Raw genomic sequence first — 18,299 nt, 5'->3', positions numbered from 1 at the left:
CTCCTCACTTTGTATTTGGTGTAAAACAAAGCCAAAAAAGCTCTTGGGTGTTTAATTGTACTCCTAGGGTTCAATGAATTCAACAGATTTAAAAATGTTTAGAAACTTCTATTTATTTATTTTTTTGATCAATTGCCTTCTGTTACACACTTTTTCCCTAATGTCTTTCTTCATGTTTCTTTCTCTCTCCCTCTCCCTCTCTCTCTACTTCTCCACCAAATTCTCCTTGACTTCCCTCTCTGTTGTCAGTACCAACCTGCTCCACAGTGCAATGATCATTGACCAGACGCCGCTAACGCGTCGCTGTCTCGCCCAAGCGTTGGCGCAGCAGTTCTTCGGCTGTTTCATCTCCAGAATGTCTTGGTAAAGCCAAACACACATACATGCTCACGTGTATTACTTGAAATCCCAGGTGGCACAGAAGCCATGACACTTTACACTAATACAGACCACTTTCATAGGGAAAGCTCTGCTCTGATCTTGTTCATTTTCTTTGTGTTGACATTTAATTTTTGTGATGGTGCTGAGGGACTTAATGCAGACACAGCTCATGCACTAAACCAAAGGATAATCTCAAGGAAGTCATCTTTGTTGAAAATGAGAAAAACAGTTTTTTCAAGATTAGTGACAATATCTTCCTGAAAATGGACACAAATTAGCATCAGATAAGAAGTGTGGTGTTGTTTAAATAAGAGATTGAACAGTTGTTTATAAGGCTGCATTTTCATTTAGTAAAGCTGTTGTTTGCTGACTTACTAGCAACTTTCACTGGATCCGTGGTCAATGGCAGTTGAACACATTCTAATCTTGTGGAGAGGTGTGGTAACATTTCGTGCTCAGATCTGTACATATGCGGCTGGTGGTGAGGGATTTACAACAAAATTATTGCGTCATCATAGGCACTCAAAAGTTGGGCCAACACTGGCCTGACTGACTATGTGCCAACATGATGAATCATGTTGTTTATGTGTGCCTGGCAGCTCGTCTGAAATGACGTGTATGTGTGTGCGTGTGCGTGTGTGTGTGTGTGTGTGTGTGTGTGTGTGTTGGGGGGGGGCTACTCTTCTGTATGGTAGAAGGTAGAAGGCCTTCAGGGAAGTCATAAACACTTTCCTGTGGTGCCAATAGTGCGGTGAGAGATGCTTGAGTTGCACCACAGGTGTCCAAGGCTTTGATAGCCACAAACAATGAACTCCCTGTCTCTCCTCTCCTTCCCGATCAACCCCCCTTTCCCTTTTACTCTCTCCTCTACTATTATACTAACATACATCACACACAGGGCATTGGGGTTGTAATGTTCCTTGTTTTGGCTGCTTATATTGTGTAGCAGGGTTTATACGTATAATGAAGTACACCAGGAAATTTAATTTTTTTTTCTTTTGACTTTCAACAAAACATATGACCTGCGAACAATTGATCAAAATGGTTATATTCTAACCGTAGTATTTTATAAAAGGTGTGCGAGGCTCTGTAGCTTGTTAAGCATGCAAAAATGAAGGAGCAAGACTAAGTATTGTTAAGTGTCTTCATGAGACCATATGCTGTAGGGTCAACCCTGAGCCCCAGATAAAAATCACTGTTTTGTCTCTGCATTGTGTGCCGATTACAAAGAGGATAAACCATAGTTTTCCTCAAATTTGTAAAAATAAGTAAATGGGAGACCCTAATGATTTCTAAAGATTTGTTCTCTATCATGCAACAAAGAAATGGGAGAGGCAATTCATTAACCATTTTCCAAGCTTAAACATGGGGTCACCAAAGATTGGCAACCTCTGGCGAGTTAAATGGGCTGCAACTAAAGGTCTAGGAGGTAAGGATGCTTTCAAACATTAAGGATAATCTGCTATGCCAAACAACATTCATAACACCATAAACAAAGCCAGTAGCAGGGCCGGCAGTAGTCAGATTATGGAATGAGTCTTTAAAGAAAGTGCTTACTTTGCCTTATAATGTCCGTTGCAGATAAACAGATGAAATCATCCGTGCTACTTTAGCCAGGCTGGACTGAATTCAGCCTACAGACATGAAACCACCAAAGTTGAATGAAGTATATTGTTTCTTAGTTTTACGAGCTAATAAATCCAAGCTGATTAAGTTCTTGAATTTGCCATGCCACATTTACTCTAAGAAATAGCCCAAGGTATAACCCCCTTTTACAAAGCAATGAAGCAATGGAAACTGAGCTTTGGAAAAGCTGCCTTCTATGAAGGTAAATGATGCCAGTGCAAAGTAAGGGGCAGGAGAATCAAGTCAAATTTGAAGCAATTTGATGACCTACCTAGACAAGATGGCTTTCCATCACAGGGGCCTCTCACAGTCCATCTCTTATGGTGCCAAATTGCAAGCAGAGAGGCACAGTGTTGTCATTTTTTAAGTCTTGTCCAGTATTGTCCAGTGTCTGGAAAGATATTTTAATATACTTAATACTTTTCCTTTTGTGTATTGTAAAAGGTGATTCCAAACACCTGTGACTACTCCAGAGATGAGAAAAATGGTGAATGTTAATATTCTGTGTATTTGCTATGAAATGGATCCTGCAGAGGCTCTTGGATGTTTAATTGAAGACCCAGGTTTAAAAAATGGATTCAAGTTGACTTAAAACATGATAGAAACTTCTATGTACTAATGATGGAACATTCATACTCTATTAACAGTTTGGATCTGTCAACACTCTCATCTTTAAAGTTTTGCCTCCATCATTGGTCATAATGATGGGTATTTGTCATAGTCCAATTCACTGATTGATTGAAATGTGTGGGGTTTTTATTTTAGCTTTGGCTGTAATAACATTTGTTATTGCTGCTACCTATCTTGTAGGGCTGATGAGTGGGTACTGAAAGGAATCTCAGGCTACATCTATGGCCTCTACCTGAAGAAGACCTTTGGCGTCAACGAGTACCGACACTGGATCAAAGAGGTAAAAATTTCAGTTTTTAATTTTTTTAGAAGTACTACATAACGGTAAGTTGCCATCTTTGGACTGATCAGTACAACTGCATACCAGGGGACACTATTTGCCTTGCAGAATTTGGGGTATGTAAATACTAGGGGTGGGGGGGGGGAAATTGATTCTTAGATGCGTCAAGATTCTCTCATAAAGATTGTCTCAATGCAGAAAGCTCAATAATTGGAAATTTGAAGCTCAATTCTTGACTGGGCCGTACGCTCCTTACAGCTGCCGCTGAACCAACTAGATGCTGAACCAACTAGATAGTGAAACGTAATGGACGTAAAACGTGCATCGTGTTTATGTTCTAAGCTAGGCTACTTCTTAGGTTTTGGTGAGGATGGCTGAGCGCAAGCAACCGAAGTTGGATACAGTCCGACCGGCACCCTCTAGTTTAAAAGCCAGCGTATGGAAGCATTTTGGCTTCTATGAAGTTGAAGGGAAAAGGGACCTGGACAAGAGCCACATCGTATGCAAGTTGTGGCTAACTAAAATTAAATATTTTGGGAAAAACAACAAAAATGAGAAACCACATTTCACGTTTCCACCTGGAGTTGGAGGAAAAACAGCCGGTTGTAGTTGCTGCCAACCAGAGAACAATTGAACAAGTGATATCAAAGCTTCAACCGAACTCGGAAAGGGCAAAGCGAATCACAAAGTTGATCACAACTTTTATTGCCAGCGATTTGCGCCCCTACTCAGTCATTGAGAACCAGGGCTTTCGCGCTATGCTGCACACTTTGGAGCTGAGATACAACGTCCCAATCTCGGCATTTTTTCACCGACACAGCGATACCCCCACACTCTACAATGAAACCAAAACCAAAGTAATGGAATCATTGAGGAAAGTGAGTAGGATAGCAATAACATGCGATGCGTGGACATCCATTGCTACAGAATCTTATGTCACCATAACTGCGCACTTTATTACCAATGACTGGCAGCTCGTGTCTCACATGCAGGAGATATAGTTAATGCACAGCGGAGCACACTTACACCCTGTTCTTACACAAAAACTTACAAATTCCAGCATTCACCAGCTAAGCACATTTGCTATGTTGCACTTCCATGATTTCATTGTGGCCTATTATTTGTATTTTCTCCATTATTTATTGTTTTATCACATATTCCACAGAAAGCACTAGTTTTGTATGAGAGCTGGCACAGAATTGTCTGTTTGTTTTTGTTTGGTTTTTTTTGCATGAAAGCTGTTTTTGATTTTAATATGCAGCAAAATGTTTAGGTTTTGTTTCTGTTTTTTGTTCTTTTGGTCTGAGGGATTCTGTGCTCATTGCCCATAACTGGAGGATTTTGGTTTAAGTCTTTCTTATTTATTTGTGAATGAGGGCAGCTTTTTATGTTATCAAGTGATTGCTGAAGTCTTGCTGAAGCCTGTGTTAGTTTACAAGGATGCTGCTACAGGCACACTTTTGTTTCTTTTCTTGTTGGTTCTTTGCAATACTGGAAAACGTGACCTTTCAGTTGACACAGCTCTTCTATTTGTTACTGTATTAATAAAAGACAATGGAAGTAAATTCATCTGTTTATTTTAATTACAGATCGTTACAAATATGCTATGTTTTAAAAGTAGCAAGTAGTCACATAGTGAGAAAAAATAAATCATATATAGAAATCAAAAATGTTGCTGGATCAAGATGCATCAAATCTGTTATAATTGCATCATAGCCCTCTGAATTGGGATTGAATCGTGAGGTGCCTAGAGTTTCGTACCCCTTGTAAATACCCTAGATTCTGCAACCTAGTGCGTTATGATAATAATGATATTAAACTAGGAGCACTTAATCTTACAAGTGATGTCATTGCTTTTAAAACTGTTCAAGGGCATGGCGAGTTGAAACAAAACGCGTCTGAATGCAGTTAAAGTTGTAAAACTGATTTAGAATATACAGTATTTTTATGAGTTTCTATGTTTATCAATATTAATAAAATGTCTCCATTGTTCCCCAGGAGCTGGATAAGATTGTGGAATATGAACTGAAGATGGGAGGAGTACTTCTGCACCCAACCTTCAGCGGAGGAAAGGAGAAGGACAGGTAAGACCATTAATTTATCTGGAATTTAGCATGAGAAAGAGTGAGGTGAGAGAAATACAAGTGGGACCACTTATCCATTGTGGCTTTCAGTCAATTAATTAATGAAAACCAAACTTTCTGATGTCACTGTGGACCGGAAAACTACCTTGAAAAATGGCAGCAAATAAAAATAATTGGTGCCTTCATTTAGATTGTATTATATATATATATATATATTTTTTTTTTGAATGTACATTGGCCGTGAATTTACAATAAATATGAATACACCCCTTCCCAGCACCAGTACGGTTGTCTCTACCAGAGCCAACCATTCCTGTTGAGAGTTTTCTTACAAATCAACCACTGACAAATCACCCAGCCAGTGCTGGCAAAATTTTGTGAGTTTATCCTTGGAATAGAATTAGAGGGAAGAAGAGAACAACATCATGATGGAAGATATGAAGATGACCTGTTATGTTGTACCAGGATTAGTCATGAGACATTGTGCTTAATCAGTTGCAATAAAAATAATATTCTTTGTTGGGTTTGGGGAATAATATTCTTATTTAAACATGAAATCTGTTATTTGCCTGATCTGTTCCTCCTTCTGGCAGCGAAAACTATAAAGAAGGTGTAATAGCCATCGTCACATGTGTACCATCAGTTCAGCAGTCCCATCCTTGTTAAAATGGTATCTTCAGACCAAAGCTGATAAGGCAATCTAATGTATTACAACTACATCAAACAATATGGGAACATTGTTCTACTGTAATATTGATTGTAGAATTGGAAGATTAGCTGTCCAACAGAAGCATTGCCACATCATCATCACCACATTTCAACCCTTTTTCCTGTTTGAGTAGGAGCATGTTTGCCACTGCACCAGTGTTTGTCCTAACTGGTCAAAAAGTTTCGACTCCAGCCATGGTAAAGATATCAGCTAGTATTATAAAAGTTGACCCCATGGTTCAGATGGACAAATTTCTTTTAATGGAGAAAAATCCCAGATTTCAGTTTTGTTTTTTGGACCCCCCCCCCTTTTCTCCCCAATTGTATTCGGCCAATAACCCCAACCTTCCGAACCGTCCCGGTCGCTGCTTCACCCCCTCTGCTGATCCGGGGAGGGCAGTAGACTACCACATGCCTCATCCGATACATGTAAAGTCCCCAGCCGCTTCTTTTCACCTGACAGTGAGGAGTTTCACCAGGGGGATGTAGCACGTGGGAGGATCACACTATTCCCCCCAGTTCCCCATCCCCCCCAAACAGGCACCTTGACCAACCAGAGGAGGCGCTAGCGCAGCGACCAGGACACATACCCACATCCAGCTTCCCACCTGCCAACACGGCCAATTGTGTCTGTAGGGACGCCCGACTAAGCCAGAGGTAACACGGGGATTCGAACTGCTGATCCCCATGTTGGTAGGCAACAGAATAGACCGCTGTGCCAGCTGGATGGCCAGATTTCAGCTTTAAGTAGCAGATGTTCACCTATTTGAAGTTGTTGATGGTAGTGGATCTTAGAAGCTTAAATTACTACATAAGTTCACCATTGAGCAGCTTATTCCTTGGAAATAGATATTTTTGTATGCTTTCGGCTCCAAGATTTTAGTTGGTCAATGACAGTCTGGATAGTGATAAAATCAATGGTTATCAGCTTGATAATTTTGGCATCGGTTACATTTGGACTTTTTAATGCAGCCACTGTCATTGGAATTCACTAATTGGGAAAACAATTTTGTCATTCACTTGACAGTAAAAATGCAATCTCTTTTGGTGGAACCTATGTTTGGATTTCCTTATTCCCACACAAAATTAAAATATGTAACCCTCAAAATTGCACTGGGTATGCAGGAGATTGTGTTCCTTTTCCTTGTATTTAAAGTTGTTTGTAATTGTGGTAGGACCCACCCAATGCTCATGTTAACCCAACTGAGACAACAGCAGGGATGTGTCTGTATATTGTGTTCTTCTTAACAACTGCAGTTCCCATGGGAGTATCTTGTTCTTCAAACCCTGGCTGGTTTGACTAGGTCCTTGTGTGGCGGCCTGGCTGGTCTGATCAGTATGAGCTCAGTGTGACTTTTGAGCTCCCATACTTTGTCTGTTAATGTGGCCTGGCATGTCCTCCTTCACCAAAGGAAGGAGGACCAGCATACCCGACGGAGTGAGAGACCAACTATGTCTGCTGATCCAACTTTGGAAAGTTACACATCCTCATCAGATGCAGAGTTTGAAACTGTCCATAATCCTCCAGCTTTTGATTTGGATGAAGTTGGGAGACACCTCTCAACACCCTATCAAACTCCTAGAGATAATGAGAGCCATGAGGAGGAGAGCTCTGAAGTCTCAAAAGATCAACCAGCTATAGAAACCAATGATGAGGAATACCCCGATGGCACTACACCTTCTAGACTGGGTTCTGATACAGGAGAGACAAATGATGACACTGCAGAAGAACCGGATGTAGTAGAAGCAGAAGAAAGCTCAGCCCCTACAAGTGTTGCAAGGAGTAAAGAAGCTTCTATTATCCAAAAGTCCCAGAGAGAGCCAAAACTGGTTATTCGATTGAATTATGGTCAACCTGGCAACCCATCCAAGGAGCCGGTTACCATCATGCATCATGGGATGCCCAAAGTCACTGAAATGGCCTGTTAGGAGGGGTGTTGTATTCTTTCTTTTTTTTTGCATTTTCCGCTTTATTTGACAGTGACAGTAGAGAGAGACAGGAAAGGCAGGGGAGAGGGGATGACATGCAGCAAAGGGCCCGGGCTGGATTCAAACCCAGGCTGCTGCGGTAAGGACTCAGCCTTGATATGTGGTACATGCTCTACCAGATGAGCTATGGGGGTGCCCTGGGTGTTGTATTCCTTGTCAGAATTGAGGTGGTTTATAAAACAGGAGCTTATCACCTGTATTAATTGGGTAAAGCATTTTAGATATCCACCCTTGGACAGGATGACAGTCCATGGCAAGGCTGTATCACGAATCCATGTCTTATCATGCTGAGTGGCAAGTTGATTTATTAAGTTATTTGTATAACTGAATTAGGAATTGCATCCCAAACCCCCATCATCAGAACAGCTACTAAAACAAGGCCATGGCCTTGAAACTACATATAATATTTTCCTAAAGAACGAGGTGGGTATACTACTGGGAAAAAAGGGAAATATAGTAAGTGGTTATTCTTTATAGCTGAGTTGAATTTTTGTTAGGCCCCCCACACACTTTGCCATAAATCACATTCTGGGTAGGCCGTGGGATGTTTTTCTCTGATGATACCGATACCGATAAGTTGGTGTTTGTGTGCTTCCTTTCAACATCTTGGTGCTCTGACTGTATGGTGAGAGCAGACTGGTTAGCGAGATAATAGTCATTTTGGAGAGATGCTGATGTTTGCATGTGTTTATTGGGTTGAGAGAGAGGGGCAAGCCCACACACAGAGTGAGTTTCACTGGTTCCACAAGCGCTCAGCTCTGCATGTTGCCTGTCCGCAGCTGAATATGTCTGTATTGTGAACAGCTTGGCTTGTAACTCTTAAATCTGTAGTGGTGATGAGTTCAGTATGGTAGTCGAGTGGGAAGAGGATATGCCATAGAGATTTGGATGTAGATTGTGCTAAATTTGTTAAAGTTAAAAATTCTTTCTTTATGAATGACTTTCAACAATTTTACCTAAAATTGTCAGGATGAGAAAAGCACTGATTGCTCCAGAGTCTAGATTATAATATAAAAGTTCCTTTAATACCTAGCACAACTCGGGTGAGTTACCTGTTTTGTAGAAGTCACTATTGTAAATATCCATTATCCTTTTGTTAAATATCCATTGTTTGTTAGGCATCTTTCATTTTATTTTGTCATGTGAAGCAATTTATAGTGATGTTTGGATGTGTTGTATAAATGAATTAATGAAAGAAAAATTTAAAAAAAAGAGGAAGCAAGGAAGAGCGTGTGACTCGGGCCACTTTCCAATAGATTCATTTTCTATTGTCTTAAGATGCTTAAACTGTTTGCTGAGAGTAATCATCTTCAAAAGTTTCAAACCATTTTGTTGGTGATTCAAGGCATAAGAGGCGGGCCCTTTGAATGTTGCCCAACCCATTTCTTTCTGAGCTTTAGGGGACATTCAGTAGAAATGGGGACTTCAGAGTACATATTTCTGCATTATATGAATAAGCAAAAACATATATGTGTGTGGACCCTGCATGAGAGATACTGTTGTAGTATCGGCGACTGCTACATATTGTCCTGTCATGAAAGTCTTAAACCTTAAATTTCAGATTGGGGAAAAAAAGCCTTGTGTCCAATTAAACACAGACAGATCATTTTGTTTTTTCTTTCCTCCACAGTCCCATGTCCCATCTCCATTTCTCCATCAAGCATCCCCACACATTGTCCTGGGAATACTACAAGATGTTCCAGTGTAAGGCCCACCTGGTGATGAGACTGATAGAGAACCGCATCAGCATGGAGTTCATGTTACAAGTGAGATGCAACCTTGAACCTGAACCTTGATTCTGCAACTTCTCATTTTATTTCATGTAACAATTGTAAATTGATTTTTAATGATCATAATAATAATAATAATAAATAAATCTTATATAGCACTTTTCTAACACTCAAAGTCGCTTTACAACAAATGGGGTGAAAACAAGACGACAGATAAACATTGCACAAACATAAAAGGGGTTATGGGGGGGGGGGCTATGAGAGGGAGAAGCAGCAGCCACACACGACGCCAGCAGTACTCTCCAACTTAGACAGATACAGAAGGGCAAAAGTTTTAGTTGGCAACCACCAGAATAGGAAGTAGGTCCAAGTCGATAAACACTGAAAAGTGGTTTATTTCCATTGTTTTTGAATCCCAGGCTTTTCTTATGCACTTCTCCATTTCCACCTTCAGGTGTTCAACAAGCTCCTGAGCCTGGCCAGTACAGCCTCCTCCCAGAAGTACCAGAGCCACATGTGGAGCCAGATGCTAGTCTCTACACATGGCTTCCTCAAATCCATCTCCAATGTCTCTGGGAAAGACATCGGACCTCTCATCAAACAATGGGTGTATCCTTTCATTTACTTTGCTATCAGTGATAGAGGTAGGACTGCTTGTGAAATAGCTGACGTATCCTTGCACTGAAGTTAATAGCAATGAGTCTTCCCTGAGAAACATTGTCTTAGTATTCAGACAGTCTGAAACTTACGCAATTTGAAACCTCTACAAATCTCCCTTTTTGGCTCAGTATTAACAGAGCACATTGTGTTCGTTTAGCTGATCTAGGTGTAACTGAAATGAACTTATCGAGACGTTACAGGTAATATGATTCTGCCATATCTAAGTGTCATCTCAGGTTTGAATATTGCATTCAGTGGAGCTCAACTAAAGTCTTAGGAATGGGTAGTATGTTTTTCTTTCTGTTGTTATTGTCATTTAATGCTACCTAAGAGGAAAATTAAGTTAACTTGTAATTACGTGGTCAGAATATTGTAATAATCTTAATTGAAACTGAAGGGTACAGCTAGCCACAATGTTGTCAAGATTTCTTTTTAATGTATTACATGGTACAGTTAATGTTACACTAAAATAGAGACACAGGGCCCTTTCATAAAATGGTGTACCTATGTCATTCCCCATTATTGTAGCAGCAGATGTTTTGAGCCTTAACCTTTACCCTACCTAGAGACCAGAGTGCCGTGGTGAAATTCTTTGGCAGCTTTGCCTTCAACAGGAAGAGGAACGTTCTAGAGTTAGAGATCCGTCAGGACTACACGTCAGCGGGAACTCAGAAATATGTGGTGAGCCTTTTAGATGCAACAAGAAAATGTGTTGCAAGAGTGTTTTCTGCCTGTGTTAAGGTCTGATGAAACCGAGAGTGCAGAGATTGGATTTTATTTTATTTTTTGTTTTTTTCTCAGGGTCCCATCAAGGTAACAGTGCAAGAATTAGATGGCTCCTTCAACCATACTCTACAGATAGAAGAGAACAGCCTCAAACATGACATCCCCTGCCATTCCAAGAGCAGGCGGTAAGCACCACAGGATGGGACTTCATTCATTGTTTCTCTGACTGCATGTCTCAGTGATTTGTCAAAAAAGATAATAAAAAATTGGATATCCTTGCTGAACAGCTGGTTTAAATTTTGGATTTGGGCTCAAGTCAGAGGCTCTGGGTCACTACGTTTGACCGGCTTGGTCCCCTTTATTTCTCCCATCTTTGTTCAGTCACCACTCATTCCTGGGTAGGATAGCAGAAATACAGCACTTAAGCTGTAACATTTAGGTTGAATAATACTGACTAAACAGTAATGGTCCCATTGGTTTCTTTTCCTAGTAATAAGAAGAAGAAGATCCCTCTGATGAATGGAGAGGAGGTTGATATGGACTTGTCAACCATGGAGTAAGACATGACACTCTTTGTCCTGTGCTCTCCCCACTCTCTCAGCCTCTCTTTTTTAAAGTCAGGAATTTACTAGTATTGAGGTAAAAAACAGTATGAAATTTAACAATGCTAAAATAATGAAAATGACAGAACAGGCGATCCTGACCTCTTTATCTGTAGTGTGATTTATTTCTGCCTTTTCTTTTCATTGCTGCAGTGTACTCCATGCTAACCCTGATTCACTGTTGCTCCATTCCTGTGTATTTTCTCTGTTGGGGATTTGCATAATTTTACGCCGTGTACTGTGATTTTTTTTCCCCGTTCTTTACTCGTCTGCTGTATTATTGCTGTTACAAAGGCATACAGAAAGGCAAGACTAGGCAGGGAAAATGTGCGAACAAGAGTGCATGTTATTTCCTGCTTGTAGATTACCTTTGAAACCAATACTTAGATTGTTGAACTTGATCCTGATTTAAAGAGCTAATATGCAGTTTTGTTCACCTTTCATTACCCGCTATTTCAGCCTTAAGTCTTAGCTGTTGCTGCTGTCAACAATGGTGAAAATTGGTAACATTGTAATTTTGAGTGATGTCTCTTATCAAGTTAGCTGTACCTAGCAAAGACCGAAATCCTCCATGTAGATGTGTTTTCTCTTTCTAAATTTTATTTCCCTTGCAAAGGCATTTGCTTGTCGATTAGAATCTATTGTACCCTCAGTCATATCAGAAGATCAAACAGGATTCATTAGACAGCGGCATTCATTTACTAACATTTGGAGGCTTCGCGGCATCATTCATACTCCGGCTTCTCCTGATTAGGAAGTAGTTATATCTCTGGATGCCTAGAAGGCCTTCAACAGAATGCAGTGGGCCTATTTTTTTCTGCACTGCAGCAGTTGGGTTTCTGGGATAGTTTCATCTCTTGGATCCAATTCCTCTACACCTCTCCTCATGCATCAGTATGTACAAATACCAATCGCTCTAAACCTTTCTCCCTCTCTCACGGAACACGTCAAGGGTGCCCACTTTCCCTGCTGTTATTTGCCGTAGCCATCAAGCCGCTCTTGATAGCACTGAAACACGATTTTTAGGTATTCAGAGATAGGGAACAGAGCACAGAGTCTCGCTATACACAGACAACCTATTGTTATATGTTCGTAATCCATCATCAAGTATCCCTTACATTTTGTCAACTCTAAATTCTTTTGGTGCATTTTCAGGGTATAAAGTGAATATTCAAAAAAGTGAATGCTTCCCTATTAATCAACCGACCTTAGAAATATCAACATTATCAATTCAATTCCAGCTCTTCAAATCAGTACTTGCGCATTATTATCACACGGTCCATTAGTTAATTACATGAAAAGAATTTTACGGCCCTAACAAAAAAAAAAATTAAGTCTGACTTACAAAGATGGAGTCACTTGCGTCTTTCTCTGGCAAGGAGAGTGCAAACAATTAAAATGAAAATATTGCCCAGATATTTATACATTTTTCACTGTATCCCCATCTTTTTACCCAGATCCTTTTTCACGTCTATTGACTATCATCTTCTCATTCATATGGACGGATGGATGAATTAGTAAAGTCTCTCTGTAGTATAGTAGGTCGTCAGGCGGACTTGGCTTATCAAACTTTCTGTGCTATGTCTCTTACCTTTATGACTGTTTACTACCTACAAACAAATTGATTTTAGAGAAAATTAGAGCAAACTGGGAGAGTGAGTTACAGACTACTTTCTCCCAACAATTTTCTCTTATCAATTCTGGGAAGAAGCCCTAAAACTGTAACTCATCCTCTTTTTGTGCCTGGCTTAGCCTTATCCAGTTTAAGGTGCTTCACAGACTCCACTATAGTAAGGCTAAGCTTTCCAAAATATATCCAGATACACTTAAAGATAAATGTAATAGATGCTCACTTTCTCCATGTTATCTAACATGTATGTTCTGGTTGTGCTCCAAATTATTTAGGTTTTGGGAATCTTTTTTCAATGCAGTCTCCAAAATAACACGGACTCAAATTTAACATCACAACTAATATTCAAACTAACATTATTGCCTTTACCTCCCTAATTGCACACAGAAGCATTATCTTGCTATGGCAATCCTCTCTACCACCATCATTTAAATCCTGGATACGCGATGTAATGTCCTTCTTGAAATTGGAAAAAATTAGATTCTCCATGAGGGGTTCCACTGACGGATTCTTCTCCCATTGGCAACCATCAATCAGTTATTTCGATCAACTGCCTGCCAGCGAAATTTCATAACAGAGGTGTGTTGTGGTCCTGTCTGTGACATGTGGGTGCCTTGCTGCCTGTTTGCCACCCAACCCCTGTTTAAAGGGGCTTATGCATGGTTAATGGGGTTCTATGCATGCTCTCGGGTGTACGTACCCTAACTGCAGGTCCCAGACTATATGTTCGAGACTCTCAGCAGTACTGCAACAGTCTTGGTGCAAATAATGACTGCTTTTATTCATTGTATTTATTTTATTTTTTCCCCCCGTCTTCATGAGTATAATTTATACTGATACTTATATACAGCTCTATTTTTATACTGAATTGTAGTGTTCTATTATGTTCTATTTACTTAATTTTATTTACTGTAATTTCTATCTTTATTTATAATACTATAGTTTTTTATTTCCTGTGGAAGAGGCTTGTAGGATGGGGTGTAAGGTAGGGGGTTAAGGGTGTTTTGGATTGGGAAGAAAATGAAAAAACTGGGAAAAATATTTCCACCATGTTTTTTTTGCTCTTCTCATCTGCAGTGCCGACTCCCCTCTTCTGTGGATACGCATTGACCCAGACATGTCCATACTGAGGAAGGTAGAATTTGAGCAAGCTGACTTCATGTGGCAGTACCAGCTACGCTTTGAGAGGGACGTGGTGGCACAGGTGAGCTTCATCACAGCACAAGTTTTATTTTTTCTGCATTGATAACGGGCTTTGTTTGTTTTTTTTGTTTTTTTAAATATTGGTTTGTTCTAAGCCAGCTACTGACTGACATTCTTCTCTTCAAGGCCTACCAAAATCGTTAAATGATCTCTGGTGCCACTTGGCAGTAGCCGTGTTTCCATTAGTTGGCAAGTGAATGTTAAGCAAACTTTTGAAATGTTGCAAATAAGAAAAAGATGCAAATTAGGCGCGTTTCTGTCAACTGGTTGGAGCGAATAAACTAGGCTACGAAAAGCGTAGTTTTGTCAGAAATTGGCGGTATAGGCTACGTTACGCATGGCTGTAATAAACAGAGTAGAAGAAGTAGAGGTTGCGAATCCGAAATAAAACCAGTTGCCTTGGCCATCTACAAGAGAAAATAGAGAGAGGGCTTCAGGAATTTGTTTCAGTTGGGAAAGTTATAATTTTTCTTTCATGTCAGCTATTATTGGCCATGTTTCATGCTGTTCAGAGACAATGCCAAAGAAATGCGCGTTATGGGGATATCTGGGAAGACGCCGACAACAGAAACAGCCGATCAGTTATGTGAGTTTAATGTTTACCAAGTCAGAACTTATTCAGCAAAGGTGTTTCCATATCCCATTTAGTGCATTAACTCTTTTTCGAAAAAGGGAAAAAAAAACCCAAGCGAGCGTAAAAACTTCCTTGCAAAATTGAGGATTTTTTTTTTTTGAATTTTGCCATTTCCATAAACCTTTTCTAATGCGATATTTCAAAATGCACCTAAAAATACGTTATGGAAACATGGCTAGTAACTGAATTGGCACTGCTGGTTACTATTGCACCTTTACTTACTTATACACCATTATTATTGATATCTTTTCAGCCCTTTTTTACTTGCACTTGATGCTTTTATCAATCAGTCAATCAAGCTGCATTTTATATAGCACTTTTCTAGCTGCAACAGCCACTCAAAGTGCTTTACATTTCATTTTATGCTCGCATGGCACATTATTTTTTTCCCCCCATTGAGATTAAGAATCTCTTTTTCAAGGCAAACCTGGCCAAAACAGCCAGCAGCATAAATAAAACATTAGTTAGTTACAGACAGAAAACACAAAGGAGACAAAAAATAAAAATAAAAAAACATAGGGAACTCGCATTTAAAGAGACATTTCTAGGAGTCAGTTGCATATACAGGTAAATTAAAAAGCTTGACATCCCAAGGAATCTGCCTCTAATTCTTTCATTTTGGATTTAAAAGCATTTAACGAGATTAAATGCTTAACATTTGCCCATTTTACTGTTTGTGGCAATATTAATCTACTTTGTGCTTTGTTTTTTCTATTCACTTGATTTATCAATTTGCCCTTACTTCATGCATGCATCAAAATGTTGAGTCGCGGTATAAGTAGGCTGTCCACACTAGAACCATCTAGGCCAGTGTGTAATGTCAAAATGTGTGCAAACCACAAACCAGTCAGGTTGGCCTACCTGTTCCGCATGAGATCACTGCCTTTTTTCCATAGCAGTATGGTGAGATAAACATTTAAAAATATATAGGGTGTTCAGAGGCGCTTGCCTTGAATTTTGTCACTCACAGCAGGTTAGGAAAATATTATTGATTATAATGAGAGTGATATGTTTTGTTGTTTGATGCTTACTCGACGAGGTATAAGGCACACTTTTACTAAATGCACTTAACCTCTCATGCAGTGTTGCATGGCTGTGATATTGCCGTGTTGTGCTCTGTGATGCTGGTTAGCAACATTCGAATTTATCTACTAACTGCGTACTCTCCTGTAAGTCGCTTTGGATAAAAGCATCTACCAAATAATTACATGTAAATGATTCTAACAATTTGGCATTGCTGCTTGGTAGCTGAAGCATATTTTCACATTTAAGGAATTTGTCCCTTGTCTCTTTCCCTAGGAGGAGGCTATCTCGGCACTGGAGAAGTTCCCAACTCCTGCCTCCAGACTGGCACTTACTGACATTCTTGAACAAGAGCAGTGTTTCTACAAAGTCCGCATGCAGGCCTGTTTCTGTCTGGCCAAGGTAGGAAGGAGTATCTTTGTGTCTTTCTGTGTCTGCTTTTGTATGTACACACCACTATGCAAGTGTGCATGTGTTATTGTGAGTTTGTGTGTGACTGTGTTGGTGACACAAAGACAGAGTGTTTGCAGTGCATAGAACCATGAGCAGCTCCTTTACTTAAGGAGCTGGGAAGAGTAGAGTTAATGGAAGGCACAAAAAGCATGGGGGCTGCAGGTCCTTTAAAACACTTGAAATGCCCATGTCGATTGATCTGACTAGAAGGACTGCAATGGTCTTAAATACTGTTTAAAAGAGCATTCAATAATTGAAAAAAGAACAACAAAAGTCACTCATTTTTACATAATGTGTTTCCCAATAACAAACATTAGGATGAAACAGTAATGAGGATCATCTTTATATATGTTCAGTAGTAATGAGGATTCTTAAGAGAAGGTTTCAAAGGTGAGGTTTTAAGAGATGATTTAAAAGGTTACAAAGAGTCTCACAGCATAAGTTCTTCACTCCAGTCAAGTCAAATGTCAAGTCAAACTTGACTGATGCCCCTAAATCACAGTTATGTCCCAGAGGGAATTTCCTTAGGGAAAACTCAGAGAGTTCCAAAGACAGGGGCCCAGACAACAAAGTACTCTAAACTTTTGGTTTTTAGGTCTTGAGTCTCAGCCATTCAAGCTGACATTAAAGAGATCATATCATGCTTTTTGGGGTTTCCGTTTCCTTTAGTGTGTTATATAGCTGGGAGGTGAATGTGAAACGTCTGCAGTTACAAAGCCCAAAGTCCATGCCAAAGGGAGTTATTTTCTGCGACAGAAAACACTGCCTGAAACGCCTCGTTTGTAGTCCAGCGTTTTCTTCCGTTAGTTATCTACGTCACTATGTAACACATTTTCATCATGCCCACATGCTGGTTTGGCCTACCCTCAAACAAAGTTTGGTTGAACGGATGGGTCACTGACTGGGAGATACTATACAATCGTTTGGCGACAGCAGAATACGTTTTTACTAGCTATGTAACCTTTGTTATTTCCTGACAGCAGATGTTTTCCAGTTCAGTCAGTATTTTAGCGCATTTCCCACATGTACACCGATTAACAGGGGCATATATTGAAGCATTTTTTATATATGGCTTGTGATTGAAAGACTAAATCCACCGTTATGTCACACAATAAGCAGGTAATGAGCATCATATTTACCAGAGACGTCCTGCTGTAATCTTTATTTCTGTGGGTGTTCATGCTGTCTCCACTCTCATATTCCGATTTATATTCGGGCTCAAACATGTACAGATAGATTTGAGAAGCTGCCATTTCCAATCAACAATAACAAATTGTGTTAGTAGGTTTATAGATTGCTCATGGAGCCTCCTACACTGGTGTTGTATCGAACGCTGTTTCCTCCTTGAAGATGAGGCGGTGCTAAAAGCACTGACTGCTTCCCCTTGGCAGGCTTCTGGAAGTTGGTCAATCAGAAGAAAGCAGTGGGCTTTTAGGGAGGGGGGTGTTAAAGAGACAGCTAAAAAAAGCTAAAATGGCTTGTTTCAGACAAGGGGATGAACTGAGGGGCTACATCAAGGGCCAGTAGGAGATCAGTAAGGATGTTTTTGAACTGTGAATCATGCAAAACTACTCTAGTGGAGCTCCAGAATGAAAATATAGCACTGGAATGAGCATGATATGGCCACTTTAAAAAGGTTTCAAATTTCTTCAAAGTAATTTGTGGAAAGCCAGCAAAACCATAAGTGGGGGAAAAAATGAGGGTAGTTGAAGAACAGTAGGTTTGTTTATGGGATGAAGGAAGAGCAGAGGGAAGGCCATGAAAAGAAATGTGGATGGATTAATTGATTAAATAAACCAAAGGAAGTGGAATTAAGGCAAGGATCTAGGTTGAAATGAAGGAAAGGTTGGGAAGTCTGGATAAAGAGAAGTTAGTGAGTAATGAAAAAATTAGAAAAGAAAGACACCGAAGTTAAGAGAGGGTTTACACTACAAGCTTCT

At 39.9% G+C, this 18,299-nt stretch overlaps 1 protein-coding gene across 1 annotated transcript in view; it reads left to right on the top strand.

Annotated features, from left to right (window-relative positions):
• Window positions 1–18,299, top strand: part of taf2 (TAF2 RNA polymerase II, TATA box binding protein (TBP)-associated factor) — a 39,968-nt gene that overhangs the window by 9,325 nt on the left and 12,344 nt on the right. The window contains exons 8-17 of the mRNA XM_056286080.1: window positions 250–363; window positions 2,818–2,917; window positions 4,916–5,001; window positions 9,329–9,464; window positions 9,883–10,037; window positions 10,655–10,769; window positions 10,890–10,999; window positions 11,305–11,370; window positions 14,124–14,250; window positions 16,183–16,308. Coding sequence (XP_056142055.1) covers window positions 250–363; window positions 2,818–2,917; window positions 4,916–5,001; window positions 9,329–9,464; window positions 9,883–10,037; window positions 10,655–10,769; window positions 10,890–10,999; window positions 11,305–11,370; window positions 14,124–14,250; window positions 16,183–16,308 — 1,135 coding nt within the window. The remainder of the gene's footprint in view (window positions 1–249; window positions 364–2,817; window positions 2,918–4,915; window positions 5,002–9,328; window positions 9,465–9,882; window positions 10,038–10,654; window positions 10,770–10,889; window positions 11,000–11,304; window positions 11,371–14,123; window positions 14,251–16,182; window positions 16,309–18,299) is intronic.

The sequence above is a fragment of the Lampris incognitus genome, chromosome 9 (assembly GCF_029633865.1).
Source record: "Lampris incognitus isolate fLamInc1 chromosome 9, fLamInc1.hap2, whole genome shotgun sequence".
Classification (NCBI taxonomy): Eukaryota; Metazoa; Chordata; class Actinopteri; order Lampriformes; family Lampridae; genus Lampris; species Lampris incognitus.
This window is presented reverse-complemented; position numbering and strand designations above follow the sequence as displayed.